The sequence below is a fragment of the Gymnoscopelus braueri genome (assembly GCF_963280865.1).
Source record: "Gymnoscopelus braueri genome assembly, chromosome: 17".
Classification (NCBI taxonomy): domain Eukaryota; kingdom Metazoa; phylum Chordata; class Actinopteri; order Myctophiformes; family Myctophidae; genus Gymnoscopelus; species Gymnoscopelus braueri.
Genome location: NC_137617.1, coordinates 33,407,664 through 33,423,178, shown reverse-complemented (window position 1 = coordinate 33,423,178; position 15,515 = coordinate 33,407,664). Strand labels below are relative to the sequence as shown.

The following is a 15,515-nucleotide window of genomic DNA, read 5'->3' as shown; positions in this document are numbered from 1 at the left end:
GCACGCTTCGTCCAAAAATATACAATTTGTTTTAATGATCTATATGAAAAAGCCACACAAAATTAAACACTGGAGTTGGATGTGTTGTGCGGGTAGTGTGGACTGTTATGACAAACATGGGTACAAGAGACCATCACAGTGATCATGAACTCTCACCTGCAATTAAACCCCCTACACACACAAATACATATACCCTTAAGCCTGATTTATACTTGGTTGTGCATCGAAAATAGCAGATCTGTAAGCTTATAGATCATAGAGCTTGTAAAGCAAGAAAGCAAGTATAAATCAAGGCATTATACCCGCATCTGGTTCCCAATACCTCATCTAATCAGTGCAAGAGAAAAGTATGACATCACTGAACTATGTATAGTATTATATTAGACTACATTTGACACAATGAAATGTCAAAAGAAAAAAAAATATGGCAGAGAAAACCGCAATACATTTGATTTATAAAATACAAATAGGCTGGTTTTGACAAAAAGAGACTTGTATTGTTGAGTTAACATAAAAAAGCGTTAAACTGCTAATGAAAAAATACTGTATATGTAATTTTAAAGTCTACACACATTGACTGAGTACAATTGTCTTGATTGTGTTAACATGCTCCCCTGTTCCAGTTGACATAGAGGAATATTACAGACAAAACCTGAGTGTCCCTCAACAGAGCCCATCTGTTGTCAATTTAAAAAAAAAAAAATCTTCCTAAATTTTAAATATTTTATTATCATCATCATCAAACAGTAATCACTGATTTGTATCTTTGCTTTGCTAGAAACCTATGAAAAATAGAGAATGAAAAATGAACAGAAAAGTCTTTACATGCACTACCAGCAGGCTGGTATTACGAGATGTAGCATTGTGAGATGGCTGTCTGGATGACGTTGCCTTTCATTCGGGGCAATAACTCATGATATCCCTAAAATTGTTTGCCATAAGATAATATTAAAAGGTTCATGAAATCCTAGGCTGATCTTGTAGTTTGTTTCCCTGTATAGGTTAAAAACTGCAGTTGGGTAAAAACATGGAAAGCTAATAAGCAATGCAGCTGCGACTAAAAACGTGTTAGATGTATGTGTCCAGAGCCAATGTACGAGCAGACCAGACAGTAGTCAACAGTATTGTTAATGCTTTCCCTTTGGTACACCTAAATCTAACAAACCCATTATTAATTATATTAGCTGCAGCTGCTTTGCTTGAGTGTACTATAAGGTCAGACTTATGGAGCGTGCCCTTCTGTAGTTTTTAACCTGAACCGGAAAACACAAACAAAAAAAATCAGCCTACGGTATCATTCTCCTTTAAGTTGAGCTGATCCTGAATCGTCATGTGTGAATACTGTGTATGTGTCGATTAAAGATGAAATAAAAAGCTATTCTTTGGGTTCATTTTGCTACTCGTGAACAGGGGTAGAGAACAGTGAGGCTGGTCAAGAGCATCATTGTGTCACACTTCTTGTATAATATCTAAAATTAGAGGTGGGATCTTGGGTAGATGGTCTTGGAAAATGACCATTTACCCTATGACCGGTACATTAATCTGCACACCTTGTATTCAAAATACAAAACCTTAAAGATAAGTGCTCGCGCCATAGCAAAATTGTAAATGGACCCAGATTCAACTCGGATTAGCGATTCCCGTAATAAGCTGGTCTCTGTCTAGAATCAGGATTGACTGGTCTGGAATCAGTGTTCTGCTGGGTGCTGGGGGCTGGGGCTTTGATCAGGTCAAGAGAGCTGCTGCTCCAGGGTCTGTTCTGGGCAGAGGGGGCACTCCGTGGAGGTGGAGCAGCGTTCACACTGAAGTCCGTGGCCACAGGACAGAGACATGGAGCCCTGTTCTCCACACGTCACACAACACTGCCTCTGCTTCCTGTACAGTACCTTGGGGGAAAAGAAGATCAAACGTTTAGACTTGAACACTGAGCATATTAACCACTTTTCAACCTGCCGTCCCTAATCTGGACATTTTCTAAAATTGGGAAAAAAAAACGATTGTTAGGGATCGTTGTGAGCCTGTAGATCAGCAATTTTTTCCTATTTGTCGCACAACAAACCAAAAATCCTGAAGAGGGCATCAACAAGTGTCATTTGGTAGCGGCGGACATCTTTGGGGGGTATAAAACGGGTTGACTTAACATTGACCGAAACAAGTATGGCTGCAGCTACTATGCCACGCCCCCCCGTGGTGACGACGCGTTGGCACGCACTATATAGTGCTTAAGCGGTTAATCTGCTATTGCTATTAAATGGGGTTTACATCTTCACAAATTTCTTTTGGCATGTTCTCGTCTGTAGCCTACAAGAATATTGTGATTCGTGAGGGGTCATTGGATTGAGTGGACATTAGGCATACATATGGGTGTCATTACCTGTTCTACAGTGTGTAGACAGGTACAGAGCTGGGCCTGTAGGCTGATAATCGACTCGAGGGGCAATCTGTGCAATAGCTGGAGTTGGTGAAGTGCCAAGTGGGGGTTTTCTCCACTTCTCAGGCTGTCCAGGGCCTCCTGTAGGAGGGTGGCCTGCCTCTGTGTCTCCTCCTCGGCCTGCCTCGCCCTCTCTGCTTCCATGGCTAGGCGCCCGGCATGTGCCCGAGACTCCTCCGCATCAGCTTTCAGGGCCGCCCAAGTCTATGAGAGAAACGTGGGAAAACGTCAGTGGAAAACGCAAGATGAAATCATGCTAATCACAGCAGTATAATCAAACATTTGATACATTATTCAATACTACATTTGATAATTCAAGCTCACAATGCGTCGCCATGTGTGTGAGCTTGTGTGCTATTATTGATTATCGAAGGGTTTCTTGTGCCAACTCAATCAGGCACACACTGTACTCGGTGCACACATATCCCCACTACCTACCTACCTGTGCAGTGTGTCTCCAGCTATGGTCCCAGTGTTTAAGGGCCCTATGAGCTTCGTCCAGCTCTTGTTTGAGTCTTGCGGTGTCTGCACTGGTTCCGGAGGGCAGCAGAGTGGGAGGGGTGCCCGGCGATCCCTGGCCTGAGGGGAAGTGTTCCCATATACTACTGTTCATACCGTTCAGACCTGCGGAGGACAGAGTGTACTGTTGAAAGTCAAGTTGGTGGGTTAGCGTTATTCGTCATCAGATTATACAGACCAGCAATAACATGTCACCCCACACTCCCAGGAGTAAAAGCAGAACTTAAAAGGGTATATAATTTAGATAACATTTGTATGAAAACAAGTAATAAAGATGAACTAATACATCCACAGAGCTGGATGTATCAGTGGGGGGAGTGAAATACCGTAATTTTCGCACTATAAGCCGCACCTGAATATAAGCCGCAGTAGCTAAATTGAATGATTTGTACATATATAAGCCGCACTGGACTATAAGCCGCGGGTGTAAAATCCATAGATTTAGGAGGTCCCCTAGTGGCCGTTAGCTGTAAAAATCCATAGATAAGCCGCACCGTTATATAAGCCGCAGGGTCGAAAAATGGGAAAAAAGTCGCGGCTTATAGTCCGAAATTTACGGTAATCGTTTTCATACATTTTCTGGGCCATCAACAGCCCACAATTATTGGTTTGTTTACCTCTGTACAACGTAAGCTGACGACAGCCATTATCGATTTATTTTCCGGGGGATACGGTATTCTTTTTACCCAAAATATATTTTTATAAGGCAGTCGCGTTACGATGTTGCAGACTACATGGGGGGAAATAGCTAACCGTATACAACAGTGGTGCTGTAAAAGTGTGACATCTAGTGGCTGAATGTCGTCTAGTGCCACTTTAAGTGCGTTCTCTTGGTAAAGTTCCACAAACCTAAGGCGCTATGAGATGGTCCAAGGAAGCTGCTCTCTGATTGCCCTGGTTGTGACAGGTGAGTGGAGAAGAATGGAGAGGCGTGTGCTCTGATTGGGGGAGAGGGCGACGGGGAGCTGAAAGGTGCGGAGCTGCTGAGAGATCCTGGGATATTGACTGGTGCGGAGCTTTGAAGCTGGTTCCCTCCTAGAATAAGAAGAAATGGTAATAAAAATACTTTACTTTTCAATAGCTGTGCATAATAATGAGGACATTACGGGATGATAACCAAGAATGTAATATAAGCATAGGGCTGTCACCTGAGCTCAAATTCAGAATCAACGATGACCGTTAACAAGACACCAACGCATTGTAAACTCAACCGGCCAGTCTGCCGTCTCAACCAGCTAGCTTAAACGATGCCATTAACAGGCAAGAGGAAGTCCCAAAAATGGAATGCTTGTCCTGCACACTAACCCCCCAGTCTCATCAACGTCTCAACGAGGTACATATTGCTCATACAGTTACAATTATGTCAAATAGGCTACAATGACCAAATAATGACCAGATACTTCACTTCCTTCATTCTTCTGAAAGGTGCATAAGCGCTGTTAAATGCTGACCATGTGCTACATGTATGTATGTACTTTGTTTTGGGATGTGCATTAATTTAATTAATGACAGTAGCTAGCATCAGTCAGTGCTTTAACAGCACAATAACAGTTCACAGTAGATACTACTGTTATTGAATGGCTCAGGCATGATGAAATGCATTCCATTCCAAGTTTCAGGACAACAATATCAAATAACTGTAATAATAAGTATAAAGAGAGTAACATTTCATATACATTGTGGGTTAATAATGAATACATATTTTTGGGGGCGTGACATTCATGAGGGACATGCTGGCCACATCCTTCACACCCACATCTCAGAAATGCTGAGGAAGGTTTAGGGCTGAAAGTCGGCCATTTCCTTCTGCTGTTATGCATTATTAACAAGTGTTACATACTTGTTTGTGAGTGCTGATGAAATTATGTAAGCATAAAAGGGCACTTTCTCCTATGAAGGTAATCGGGCAGGTGCTTGGGCACTGGTTGGCTCCTATCGTATGTGTGCATGTGCCTGGTCAACGAATAAAGGCATGAACTATAACAACTTCATAACATTGTCATAATTATGTTTTGAGAGGCTTGTAATAACTTGTGACAAAATATATTGGAAATTGTGGGAAATATATGTCTTATAACAGTGTCACGACATGGTCTATCTCAGTGGTGTCAAACTGGTGGCAAGTTGATTTGGGGAAATACCATCTCGAGCTGATCTCAGACCACTCTCTCGCTGCTATCACTTGTTGCAGGCAGTTTGTTGGGTAATTAAGAAAACAATAGACGGTAGTTAACCACCCACTGTGTGCAAATCCAGTCAACCCCCCAATTTGTCTCAGAGTAAGTAGCGTAGCGAGCCACTCTCATGCTTCAGCGGTCTTTGCAGTCTGTTAGTGTTGCTAATGGAAATAATTAGACAGTCAAGGCATTTGTCCCCGTGAGATTTGAGTATGGTTGCCAGGTGCGTCCATTGCATTCACAAATGGACATGGATGTATTCTGTATTCAATTATGATTATGAATAAGTTATCAGATGTTGTTCAATGTTAACTTTGGTTGAATAAATGTATAGAAACGGCAATTTGTAAATTTCCGGATTACTTACTTTGTATGTAATCCTGCTTATCCTAAATTATGTTTTCTTCTTGTCAAAATGGATAAACAGTTAATAGTTCGTAATATATAGTGTGATGTACCATAATGTGTAATGTAATTATCTTTTTGTTAAAATGGATTTTATGAAATTGTTTTAAAAAAAAAATCATTCAGGAACCAGTATCGAAGGGAACGTATCGGTATTGAAAATGTCTGAATGATACTCAGCCCTACAAATTAGTAATTATATTGGAAGCTACAGTATGTGCATTCACGTCTAGATTTAGTGTGTGTGTGTGTGTGTGTGTGTGTGTGTGTGTGTGTGTGTGTGTGTGTGTGTGTGTGTGTGTGTGTGTGTGTGTGTGTGTGTGTGTGTGGTTCACTACCCAGCATCACTCCCACACTAGGCTGAGAAGAGCTGCTCTCCAGGCTCCTCTCCAAGGCCGACACGCCAAAATCATTCAGGTCCAGATCATCCAGGGCTGACTCTATATAAACAAAAGGGAACCAACACACTGTTTTAGCTTCACAGTCACTGTTAGTGACTTTCCTTCCACATTATCATCAATCCTTGTCGCACAGCAGGCATTGCACTCTTGCTTAACCTCTTGAAGCCTAGGGTCTCTATTCTTGGATGAACATTTGCCAAAAATAGCCGATCTACAAGCTCCCAACGCGTCCCAGCGCAGCGTGTTGCGAGCTTGTAAATCGGCTATTTTTGGCGACGAAATTTGAGTGAAAAAAGCAGGTAATATTAATAGACCCCTGGGAGACTCTAGTCAATGAAGCCCATCCCAACGGCATGAGCATTGACACCCTGCACATACTGACTTACCCACAACCGACTCCACAGTCTCACTGGTAGGGTAAAAGGGCAGGGCGTTTGCGTTCATGCCTGAGGAGAGGCCTGGTCCTGGAGGACCAGGAGGGGCAGGACTGGGCGGGGTGGCAGCCAGGCTTGAGGGGATACTGGAGGATAGACTTAAAGGGCTTCCCACTGGCAGAAACACTAATAAGTCCTGTAGAAGACAAGTTACACTGTTAGTATTGCATCCCTGTAGTATGCACATAAATGAGCCACGTATGGATATAAGACATGTCCAGAAAACTGTAATCGTACCTGTTTGCTGTGAGCAGCTGACACCATTTCTCTGTTACGCTGCTCCAGAGCAAAACTTCTTTGTTTTGCCTAAAACGACACACACAAAAAGAAACTAAATAAACACCAGACTAGTACATGCTCTGACCATTAGTACATGCAGTTCATGGAGGGTTTCCTTGAGTAGTATCTAGAAAGCTTGTTTAGAGTTTGCTGCCATCTAAAGGTTAAAAATCATATAGACCAGGGGTTCTCGAACTTCTTTATACCACAACCCCATATTATGAGGGATTTTTTTTGCTGTGTCGCAACCCATAGTTTGAGAACCGCTGATATAGGCCTTGGTACACTGTGATTCAAGCAACACGGCTGCAACTAGGGCTGGGCTATATATCGATATTGTGAGGGATATATCATATCCCTCATATTTTGGAACCCGATATGGCATACAGTGTTGTCTTCTCCTGATTTTAAAAGGCTGCATTACAGTAAAGTGGTGTAATGTTCTGAATTTACCCGACTGTTGTAGCCGTTATATTATTTGCCTTTACCCGCTTAATTATTATATAGGCATTCATTCTGATTATGTATCATCATTGCGTTAATATTTTGTAAAAACACCAATAGTCATCTTCAAATTAAATATTATATTTGATTTTGTCCCATCTCCCAGCTCTAACTGCAGCTGATAAAATGTATAATGGGTGTTAGATTTAGGTGTGCCATTGTGATCATGGCAATGGACTCTTTTTACAGATGTGTCATAGCAAGGCAAACACAGCTGCAGTTAATTTAATTAATAATCAGTTTGATTTATATATACCAAAGGCCAAGTACTGACAGTAGTCAATAGTATTGTCAATGCTTGCTAACTGGCACATAAATGTACCAACATTTTATTAGCTGCAGCTACTTATCCTGCTACAACATGACTGTGAAAAAAGTCCATTGATTGGCACACTAAATCTAGCACACCCATTATTACGTATACATTGTTTTATTACCTGCAGCTGTGTTGCAGCATCCCAAGCTCTGCATACTTTTTTTTTCTTTTACTTTTAGATGGCAGCAAATTCACAAAAGTGGCATACGTTCAATATGGTTTCTGATTTAAGACTTTTGTATCTGCATTAAACTCGATGTTTTGGTAAGTGAAGACAGTGTGCGCGACTTTCCTTTTTTGCTCTTCTCAAGTTCATTACTGCCGACACACCTGTCCATTTGAGTAGGTGTGCAAAGTGACTTTTTCTACTCTTTTTCTAAGAAAAAACTGCAAGCAGAAATTCTACGGTAATCTCTTGTCCAAATTTCTCATGGTTGAGAATTTCGCAGGATCAATAAAAGGTCCATCTATCTATCTATCGGTAGGTTTGGACTGTGTTACAATTATTGACGTTTTCAAGAGCAACCCCTGTTGTCTTCTACTGTAGGCCTAGCCTATATGACGTTGCTGTTGGGAAGAAACCTCGTATCTCCATATTTACATTTTTTAAATGTTTTTCCCCCCCGTAAATGAATGCCCTACTTTGTGTGACTTTTTGTCACACAAAAATACAGAAAATAGCCGAACTACACAACGCATCACCTTGCTCTAATTCTGAAAGTGTTCAATAGGCGAAAGTGTTTAAGTGTGTCTGTGGGGTTTATACATTTCGAACCAATGAAAACTATTAACACGAGCTTGTGACAAATAATAACTACATTTGATCTATTGGTCCACAGGTTATTCTTTCCATTTCCTGAAAAATAACAGTTTTGGACATATACATGGTTTTCACCCGACAACGGCGACGATACATGGTTGTTGCACCATGGCAGGGGTCCCCAACCTGAGGTCTGTAGACCCTTCCCTTGGGGTCCACGATGCCACGCCTCACGAAAATGTTTTATATGATGATATTCACAACCATTCATTATCTGTGGACGAACCACCTTCAGTCCCATCTCACACTGCTATTTCTCACTCTCCTAAGAAAACAAAAGGTGTTGCGAGCGACACCTCAACCTATTAACATGCATTGTCCACTGTCTGATGGTCAGGTTTAGCATTACCAAAAAAGGGCTATTATCATATGGATGTAAAGGAATGCTTTTCATGCAGTGCTTTGCATGTTGGAGATGGAATTCTTCCAAAGCAGCACTGCCATGACAGCTCAATTTCCCCAGTGGGATCAATTAACCCATTCAATCCGGGAACGCATCTGTGTCATTTTAGATTTCTTTGGCTATTAAAAAATAGCAGATTTACAAGCTCATAGCGCAGCACTCGGTGCCACGCTATGAGCTTGTAGATCTGCTATTTTTGAAAAGAAATCGTGAAAATGTGTGCAAATCTTTGCTTTTGGGGTCCCTGGAACAAAATATTTTGAGTTGGGGGGGGGGGGGTCGCGGATATACAAAAATAATTTCAACCTACACAGGTCTTCCTCCCTCAGTTAACGTAGGGTTAGGAGACTTGCACTACAAGGACACACTTCTAAATGTCACAAAGCAAATGATGTCCCTCATTTTATTCCCAAAAACAATTTCTCTCACCTGATCCTCCCTCTCGAATCCAGGTGCTCTACCGTAGCCACCCTCTCCAGCCCAGGGAGACAGAGGCTCTCCCCCTCCGCCCATGTCTTCACACAGTGATAACACCCTGCCCAGCAGACCTTGTTCCGCTACGCCTGCACCTCCAGAAGGGGAGAAAGCATCCGACATAGACCCCGTCCCCGACCCAAGCCCGGGCACCAAGTTGGGCCCGCTGGGACTCGAGGAGGCCTCCTGGGCAGGATGGGGGTCTGCTGGTCTGGGAGGAGGAGGGGAGCTGGGGGTTGGGAATGATGGCTCTTCAGTAACAAAGGGTTCTAGAAGAGAGGGACACAGGAGCCAGTCAGCATTTTGTTGCTGGTTTGTGACTTTGCTAACAGGTACACATAAAAAATAAAATCTTACAATGGGTGTTAAGTGAGCACAGTTTACAGATTTAATTCAAAGCCTTACTCTCAATATGTGCAAATGCACAGAAGGGCCCTCTGGGACAGCTGCCAGACTGCTGCATGTCATTGCACTTGGTGGATTTATAGATCTGTGGCAGAATGAGATCACAACAGCCATTAACATCTGCCCTCAAATGATCTCATCTAAATCACACACTTCAGCTTGAGTCAACAGTGAAAGCGACGGACCTCTGGGTGAAACTGTTGTTCTGTGCGTGTGTGGCAATATTGGCATCCCTCTGCCCCCTCACATTTACTGGGATCTCCCCATTCTTCGCTGTGTTTCACCGATGGACACGGCAGCGCTCTGTGGTAGCAAGAGCAAAGACCCAAAACAATGTTAGATATCAGAATCCTATTATATCCGTAGTTCTCTCACTTGTGCATTTTTGTCGTGGGCTACCTGTATTTGTGTTTGTGTGGACTCCGTCTCCTGTCTTTACTGTTATGGTAGTATGGACAGGCGTAACCTTGGCGACACAGGCGAGGAGGCTTTTTACAGAGCTCGGTCTTATAGTGGGACAGCACGTAGGTGTTATCTGAGGAGGAGAGTAGAAGAGACAGCACAGGGTTGGTTGAAAGACGTCACATGAAATCTGGCAGAAACATTTTACAGAAACTAAAGAGAATGGGAGCACAAGTCAAGTTTCAACAAGTAGTATTTTTACTGGGTGCAGAAAAATACCAGCACTCAGGGAATTTTTTATTTTGGTAGGCCACAGGCAGCTGTGCCAACCAAAATGGACTATGGCAGGGGTACCTAAAGGACTTTTCCAGTGAGTGCTGGTCTTTTTTGTTTATATTTGACAGAAATACCTGGTCCTATACCAAACTGACATCAATTGTAATTGTTTTACAGTGATGTCATGGACTTGCCTTGCCAGCGTGGCTCCTCACTCAGGATTTTCTCGATGAGGGCGGTACTGGCTGCCTGTCCTGACTGACCATCGCCACCTCCTCCCCCGCCCTCTGTGGGCCCCGCGCCTCCCTGAGACTCAATCACCTGGACCTCCCTGTGACAAAAAACCCAAATGAACACATAAATGCACAGCACAATCAGAAACATGAATTTATGTGTAGAAGACAGTTGGCTAGGGATGGGACGATATGAAAATTACATGTCACGATTATTGTGGCAAAAATAATTGCGATTAACAATATTATTGCGATAATATTAAAATGCCACTTTTGTTAATCACTTGAACCCCCCCGCCATCAGCAAAATAACAGATCTACAAGCTTACAACGCATTGCAATACAACACACTGTGAGCTTGTAGATCTGCTACTTTTGGCCAACCATTTGTGTGTAGTGAAATAAGAGCGTACCAATTATGAGCGTTTTTAAAAAAACGATAAACGATAACAACGATTATCGTCCCATCCCTACAGTTGGCTACACATTCCAGTTGTGCTCTCAGTCTCTGTTGTACCTGATGTCATAAACAGGGCTGCGCAGGTCATGTGATCCATGTGCAAAAGCGCAGTGGGAGCCGTTCTTACTGCAGTGGCCCTTCGAGTCCGTTTCGTGGATACATGACCCTGTCTTGTAATAGCGGAGGTGATATCTGCGTTCTGTGTCCCCTGCTGTCCGATGTAGGAATGGACATCTGGAACACACAAAAAAACAGGGAATTTCTATGATTTGTACTGTATTGCGATATCCAGTTTTTTTTTTTAATGAAAATATTTCACGCCATCAACATTTTGTTATTAGAGTTTAGTTGTAATTACTGTGAGAGTAGTAATTAAGTTGAGGCTTTTATAGTAAAACTATTCTACATGTTAAAACTGATATAAATTGATATACTGATATAAACTGATCATCAATTTACTGATATGAGTTGAAAAGGAAGTGCGTATGACCTCAGAGAGATCATATCTTTACTAGTCTTCTTTCTATGCAATAACTCTTAACTGAGGTAGCAATGCCTCTACCAGAGTAAAATATTTCAACTCTCTTTCCCACTCTTGATAAAAGTTTGCAATAAACAAAACATTTCAATATTTCTACAAAATATCTGCGACTGTGATATGAACCAAGGTAATTTTGAACACTGCTTGAATTGTATGCATGATATCTATCACAATACTTTCTAGGAAACCATCTGAAAAATACAGCCTCTTGCGACATGGCACGGATATTGATTCAGTCAATATTGTGATTTCTGTTCTATTCTATTTGCTATCTGTGTAGTTCTACTAACTTATTTCTTGCTCAGTTAGAAACCACGATCAGAGCTGAAAGGTACAACATGAACCCAACTGACCCACCCAGTATTGGCTCATTAGCATTATGTTTGAAGCGTCTGCACACTCAATCTCTTATCAGGGCATTTACAGGTGCTGTAGGTAACATGGTTATTCCCCACGTCCTGTGTCTGTCTTTAACTCCTTGTGTTTAAATCAAGGTGATAATGGTTCAGCACATTTCTATCTCCATTCTCAACATGAGCCCAAGCAGTGGGAGAATAGCGTCTTCATTTGCGAATGCCACCATGAATAGTGAATGATTTAAATATGAATGTAGTGAAACTATTCTCTGAACTTCAACTTCTTGTCAGGCAATTGTATGACTCTGTAAAAAAGAAACCTGTTTTTCCGCATTAATGCAAATGAGTTTAAATGTTTCCATGAGGGCTGATCACTTGGGGCTGACATCAACAAAAACAAAACTATTACAACACACAATTTTCTAATATATATATATTTTTTAAAGGAGGTCTGCACAAATAACTTTTCCAATTGTTGTGGTGACAAATATTAGCCGCAACTACATTAATCTGGCTCACCAGCAGTTTTCACTGTGCATTTCCCCCCTACTAGGCTTCTAACCTAAACGGTGGAGCTGTTATTGGCCTCAATACTCAGTTCTCCAGATACACTCGATCTGATACCGCAGCATGTAAGTCAAGTTAACCTTTCAACTATTGACACATTAAACTATATTCTAAAGTAGAAACTACTGCCGAAATATATAATAATACTGAATTGAATACAGACCGATAGACCGTTAATAACGGCTGAATGTCCACCACGGGATCAATAAAGGTATATCTTATAAATCCCACGGTAATTCAGTATACTGTGCACTCCTACATGAAACTATGGCAATTTATACTGAAAAACATTCATTTTCCTTTTGGTCGTCCATAAGTGCCCTTAAAAGGATTCACAATCTTTTAGAATTAGATGCATCAAAACTGTGATCTCTGGGAGCACTCACTCGTCTCCATCTGGGCATGTCCCTGTCCCCTCATCATATTTGGTGCAATAGATGTCCGGGCTGTAGTTGAAGGTCCCATCCCGCCTGCGAATGGGCCTGCGGCGCCTCTGGTTCAAGAAGTGCCAGTGGAAACAGGCAAAAGGCCGGTGCTGTGTACACTTGTGCTGCACAAACAGGGGGCACTGCTCGGTTCTAAACTCCTTCAGGTATCTGGAAGGAAGGTGGCATATAGAGGGAACTCTGACAGTGTACAAATGGAACCAATGGACCCGTTAGGGCCCATTTGTAATGTATACTGTCAGAGTTACAGACGTGTAAGGGTCCATTTAGAACCCCCAAAAGGGGTAATAACAGAGCATGTGATAAATAATAACATAACAATAATAGAGTAACGTTAGGCTTGCTTAAACAAGAGTCCATCCCAACTTAATGTAGCTGCACTACAGCTTGTGGGTCTGCTATAGCTGGCTTTAACAGTGAACAACCACACGGATCATGATCTTATCTTATCTTAACCAATACAACGAGTTGCATTTGGCTGTATTCATAAATACAATTTCGAAGGAGCTTTATTGGCATAATAAAAAATACGTTTACATTGCCAAAGCAAGCGTCAAAACATAATAAGAACAATTTAAGAAAAATGGGGAGCGTATATACAGTTGGAGGGGGTTCAGCATTGTGTTAAACAGAGCTGTGTCACATTGCGTCGTTATATGCATGTTATATATACAGGGTATTAAGCTTTTTTTTTAAACAAATAGCAGCAATCTTTTGCAGTCACTTTGGGACAATTAGCAGCATTTTTTCTCAAAACTATTTGAATAGTATACGGAAAAGCCTCAGCTTTTAAAATACGTTTAAAGGTAGCAGCTCTGTTTATGTATGCAGCAGATAGCAGATAAGACACTAAATACACGTGAGGTTGTGTACACCATTGGTTCTCAAAGTGGGGTCCGGGGACCCCCAGGGGTACTTGAGGGAGTTCCAGGGGGGTCCCCAGCTAAATGATGGACAGGAACCAAATGGACCCTTATGGGTCTGTAACTCAGAGAGTGTACAAATGGAACCAACATTTGTACACTCTTAAATTAACATTGATTTTACAATATATAAATTGGGGTCCCAGAGATAGAAATGCCTTCAATGGTGGTCCGTAGCCCCCTAATGCATGTCAAACTGGGGGTCCTTGAAATTAAAATGGTTGAGAATCACTGCTAGAGCCGTAAAAAAATATTTTCTTATGGGGGTCCCTGGCATATCTTCTGAAATGGGGGACCACGGGCTAATAAGTGTCAATTTGGGGGGGTCCTTGACATGAATAAGTTTGAGAACCACTGGTCTAGAGCTCTACTCGGTACAGATAGACACTAAATACACGTGAGGTTGTGTACACTTTAGCCAAGCTAATCCAGCTAGCTTAGTTAGCTTTACGTACGTGTAATGTTGGGGTTTCTCGGGCTGTATGTTGAGCACGTTAGCGGGAGACGTCGAGCCACCCGCCGGCGAGGACGAAGACGACGAAGAGGAGGGTCCCGCGGTGCTCGGAGCCCCCGGTGCGGGGGGCTGTGTGTGTGTTTTGGACATTACCAGACCCTCTTACAGACTTATCAACAAAACCCACTAGCTTGTTTTTAGCCTAGCCGAGTAGCTAATGCTCGTTAGCTTCCGAAATCCGCATTCTACGGCGATTTGCGCATGCGTGGGAGGGCAGGTTGCGCGAGAGAAACAAGCAACCAAGGTCTAGGAAAATAAGCCCTAAAAGAAGCAACATGAGCACTTTAAATCTATCTCTCTCTGTATCTATGAAAATAGCCAATCTACAAGCTCACAACGCGTCGCGATGCAACGCGTTGTGAGCTTGTAGATCTGCTATTTTGCAGCACAGTAAAAAAAAAACTTGAAATAAAATGTGGAATATTTGGAAGATGTGTGTTCTAAAACAACACAAATCTGGTACGGGGTTCGCTGGCACAAAACATTTTCAGATGGGGGACAAATAATACATATTAATTTGGGGGTCCATGACATGACCAGAAACACTGGTTTAAACAATATTAGTAAACAAGCCCAAATAATCAACTACACTTTAGAAAAAAATCCCCAAAAAGAGCAACCCACCGCAACCACCAATATTTACAACAACATTACAGAAAAATAAGCCCAAAGTTGCTTATAATAAGCGGACATGGCAACACTAGAGGGGAGGAAGTAGAAGCAAAAACGAGAAGAGGAACTGTGAGGTTAATTTACAGTAAAAGACTGTACTTTCTATAAACGTATATATAGCTATAAATGACGACGAGTCTGAGAGTCTTGCGTTCATATAAGATAACAAAAACATTTTTTATATTATTAAATAAAAACCCATTGTTTGTTTATTGAAGTGCTTTCTCACTTTGAACATAATGGAAACATACATAAATGGGGGAGTTTATTATTGGGCGCGTTCGAAAATGACGCACCGGAGCACACTCGCCTATTAGTTTGTATTGGCCAGTGCGCTCAGTGCTGTATTTTCGAACGCACCCTAAGTTTCCATGCAAACGTGCAAAACATCTCATTGGCTACATCACAGGAACGCAGGCAGCGTTGCCAGATCTCACAAGAGAAATAAGCAACCAGGTCAATGAAAACAAGCTCAAAGGAAGCCCTTTAAACCGCTATTTGAAAATAGCAGATCTACAAGCACACAAAGGCGTCGCCAAGCGATCTACTATTTAAAA

At 42.0% G+C, this 15,515-nt stretch overlaps 1 protein-coding gene across 2 annotated transcripts; it reads right to left on the bottom strand.

The window, feature by feature from the left end:
* Positions 1 to 6: 6 nt before the first annotated feature.
* Positions 7 to 14,437, bottom strand: unk (unk zinc finger). 2 transcript variants are annotated; one of them, XM_080454257.1, is made up of 15 exons: positions 14,228 to 14,437; positions 12,790 to 12,999; positions 10,997 to 11,173; positions 10,441 to 10,577; positions 9,968 to 10,103; positions 9,754 to 9,871; positions 9,569 to 9,653; positions 9,119 to 9,432; positions 6,605 to 6,673; positions 6,320 to 6,503; positions 5,871 to 5,972; positions 3,800 to 3,985; positions 2,874 to 3,055; positions 2,375 to 2,635; positions 7 to 1,886 (listed from the first exon to the last, which is right to left on the bottom strand). In XM_080454257.1, the coding sequence occupies exons 1-15, from the start codon at positions 14,374 to 14,376 to the stop codon at positions 1,731 to 1,733; spliced, it is 2,466 nt and encodes an 821-aa protein (XP_080310383.1). In that variant the 5' UTR covers positions 14,377 to 14,437; the 3' UTR covers positions 7 to 1,730. The 2 variants fall into 2 exon arrangements, with proteins under 2 accessions (XP_080310383.1, XP_080310384.1); XM_080454258.1 differs by lacking the exon at positions 7 to 1,886 and having other exon boundaries at positions 2,465 to 2,635; positions 2,870 to 3,055.
* Between the last annotated feature and the right edge of the window lie 1,078 nt (positions 14,438 to 15,515).

Excerpts from the sequence above, each read along its gene's own strand:
- unk (XM_080454257.1), bottom strand. The coding sequence starts at position 14,376 with ATGTCCAAAACACACACACAGCCCCCCGCACCGGGGGCTCCGAGCACC. Across the intron at positions 5,973-6,319 it reads GACTGTGGAGTCGGTTGTGG|AGTCAGCCCTGGATGATCTG; the intron begins GTAAGTCAGTAT and ends TTGTTTATATAG. Across the intron at positions 2,636-2,873 it reads GCTGGAGACACACTGCACAG|ACTTGGGCGGCCCTGAAAGC; the intron begins GTAGGTAGGTAG and ends TTTCTCTCATAG.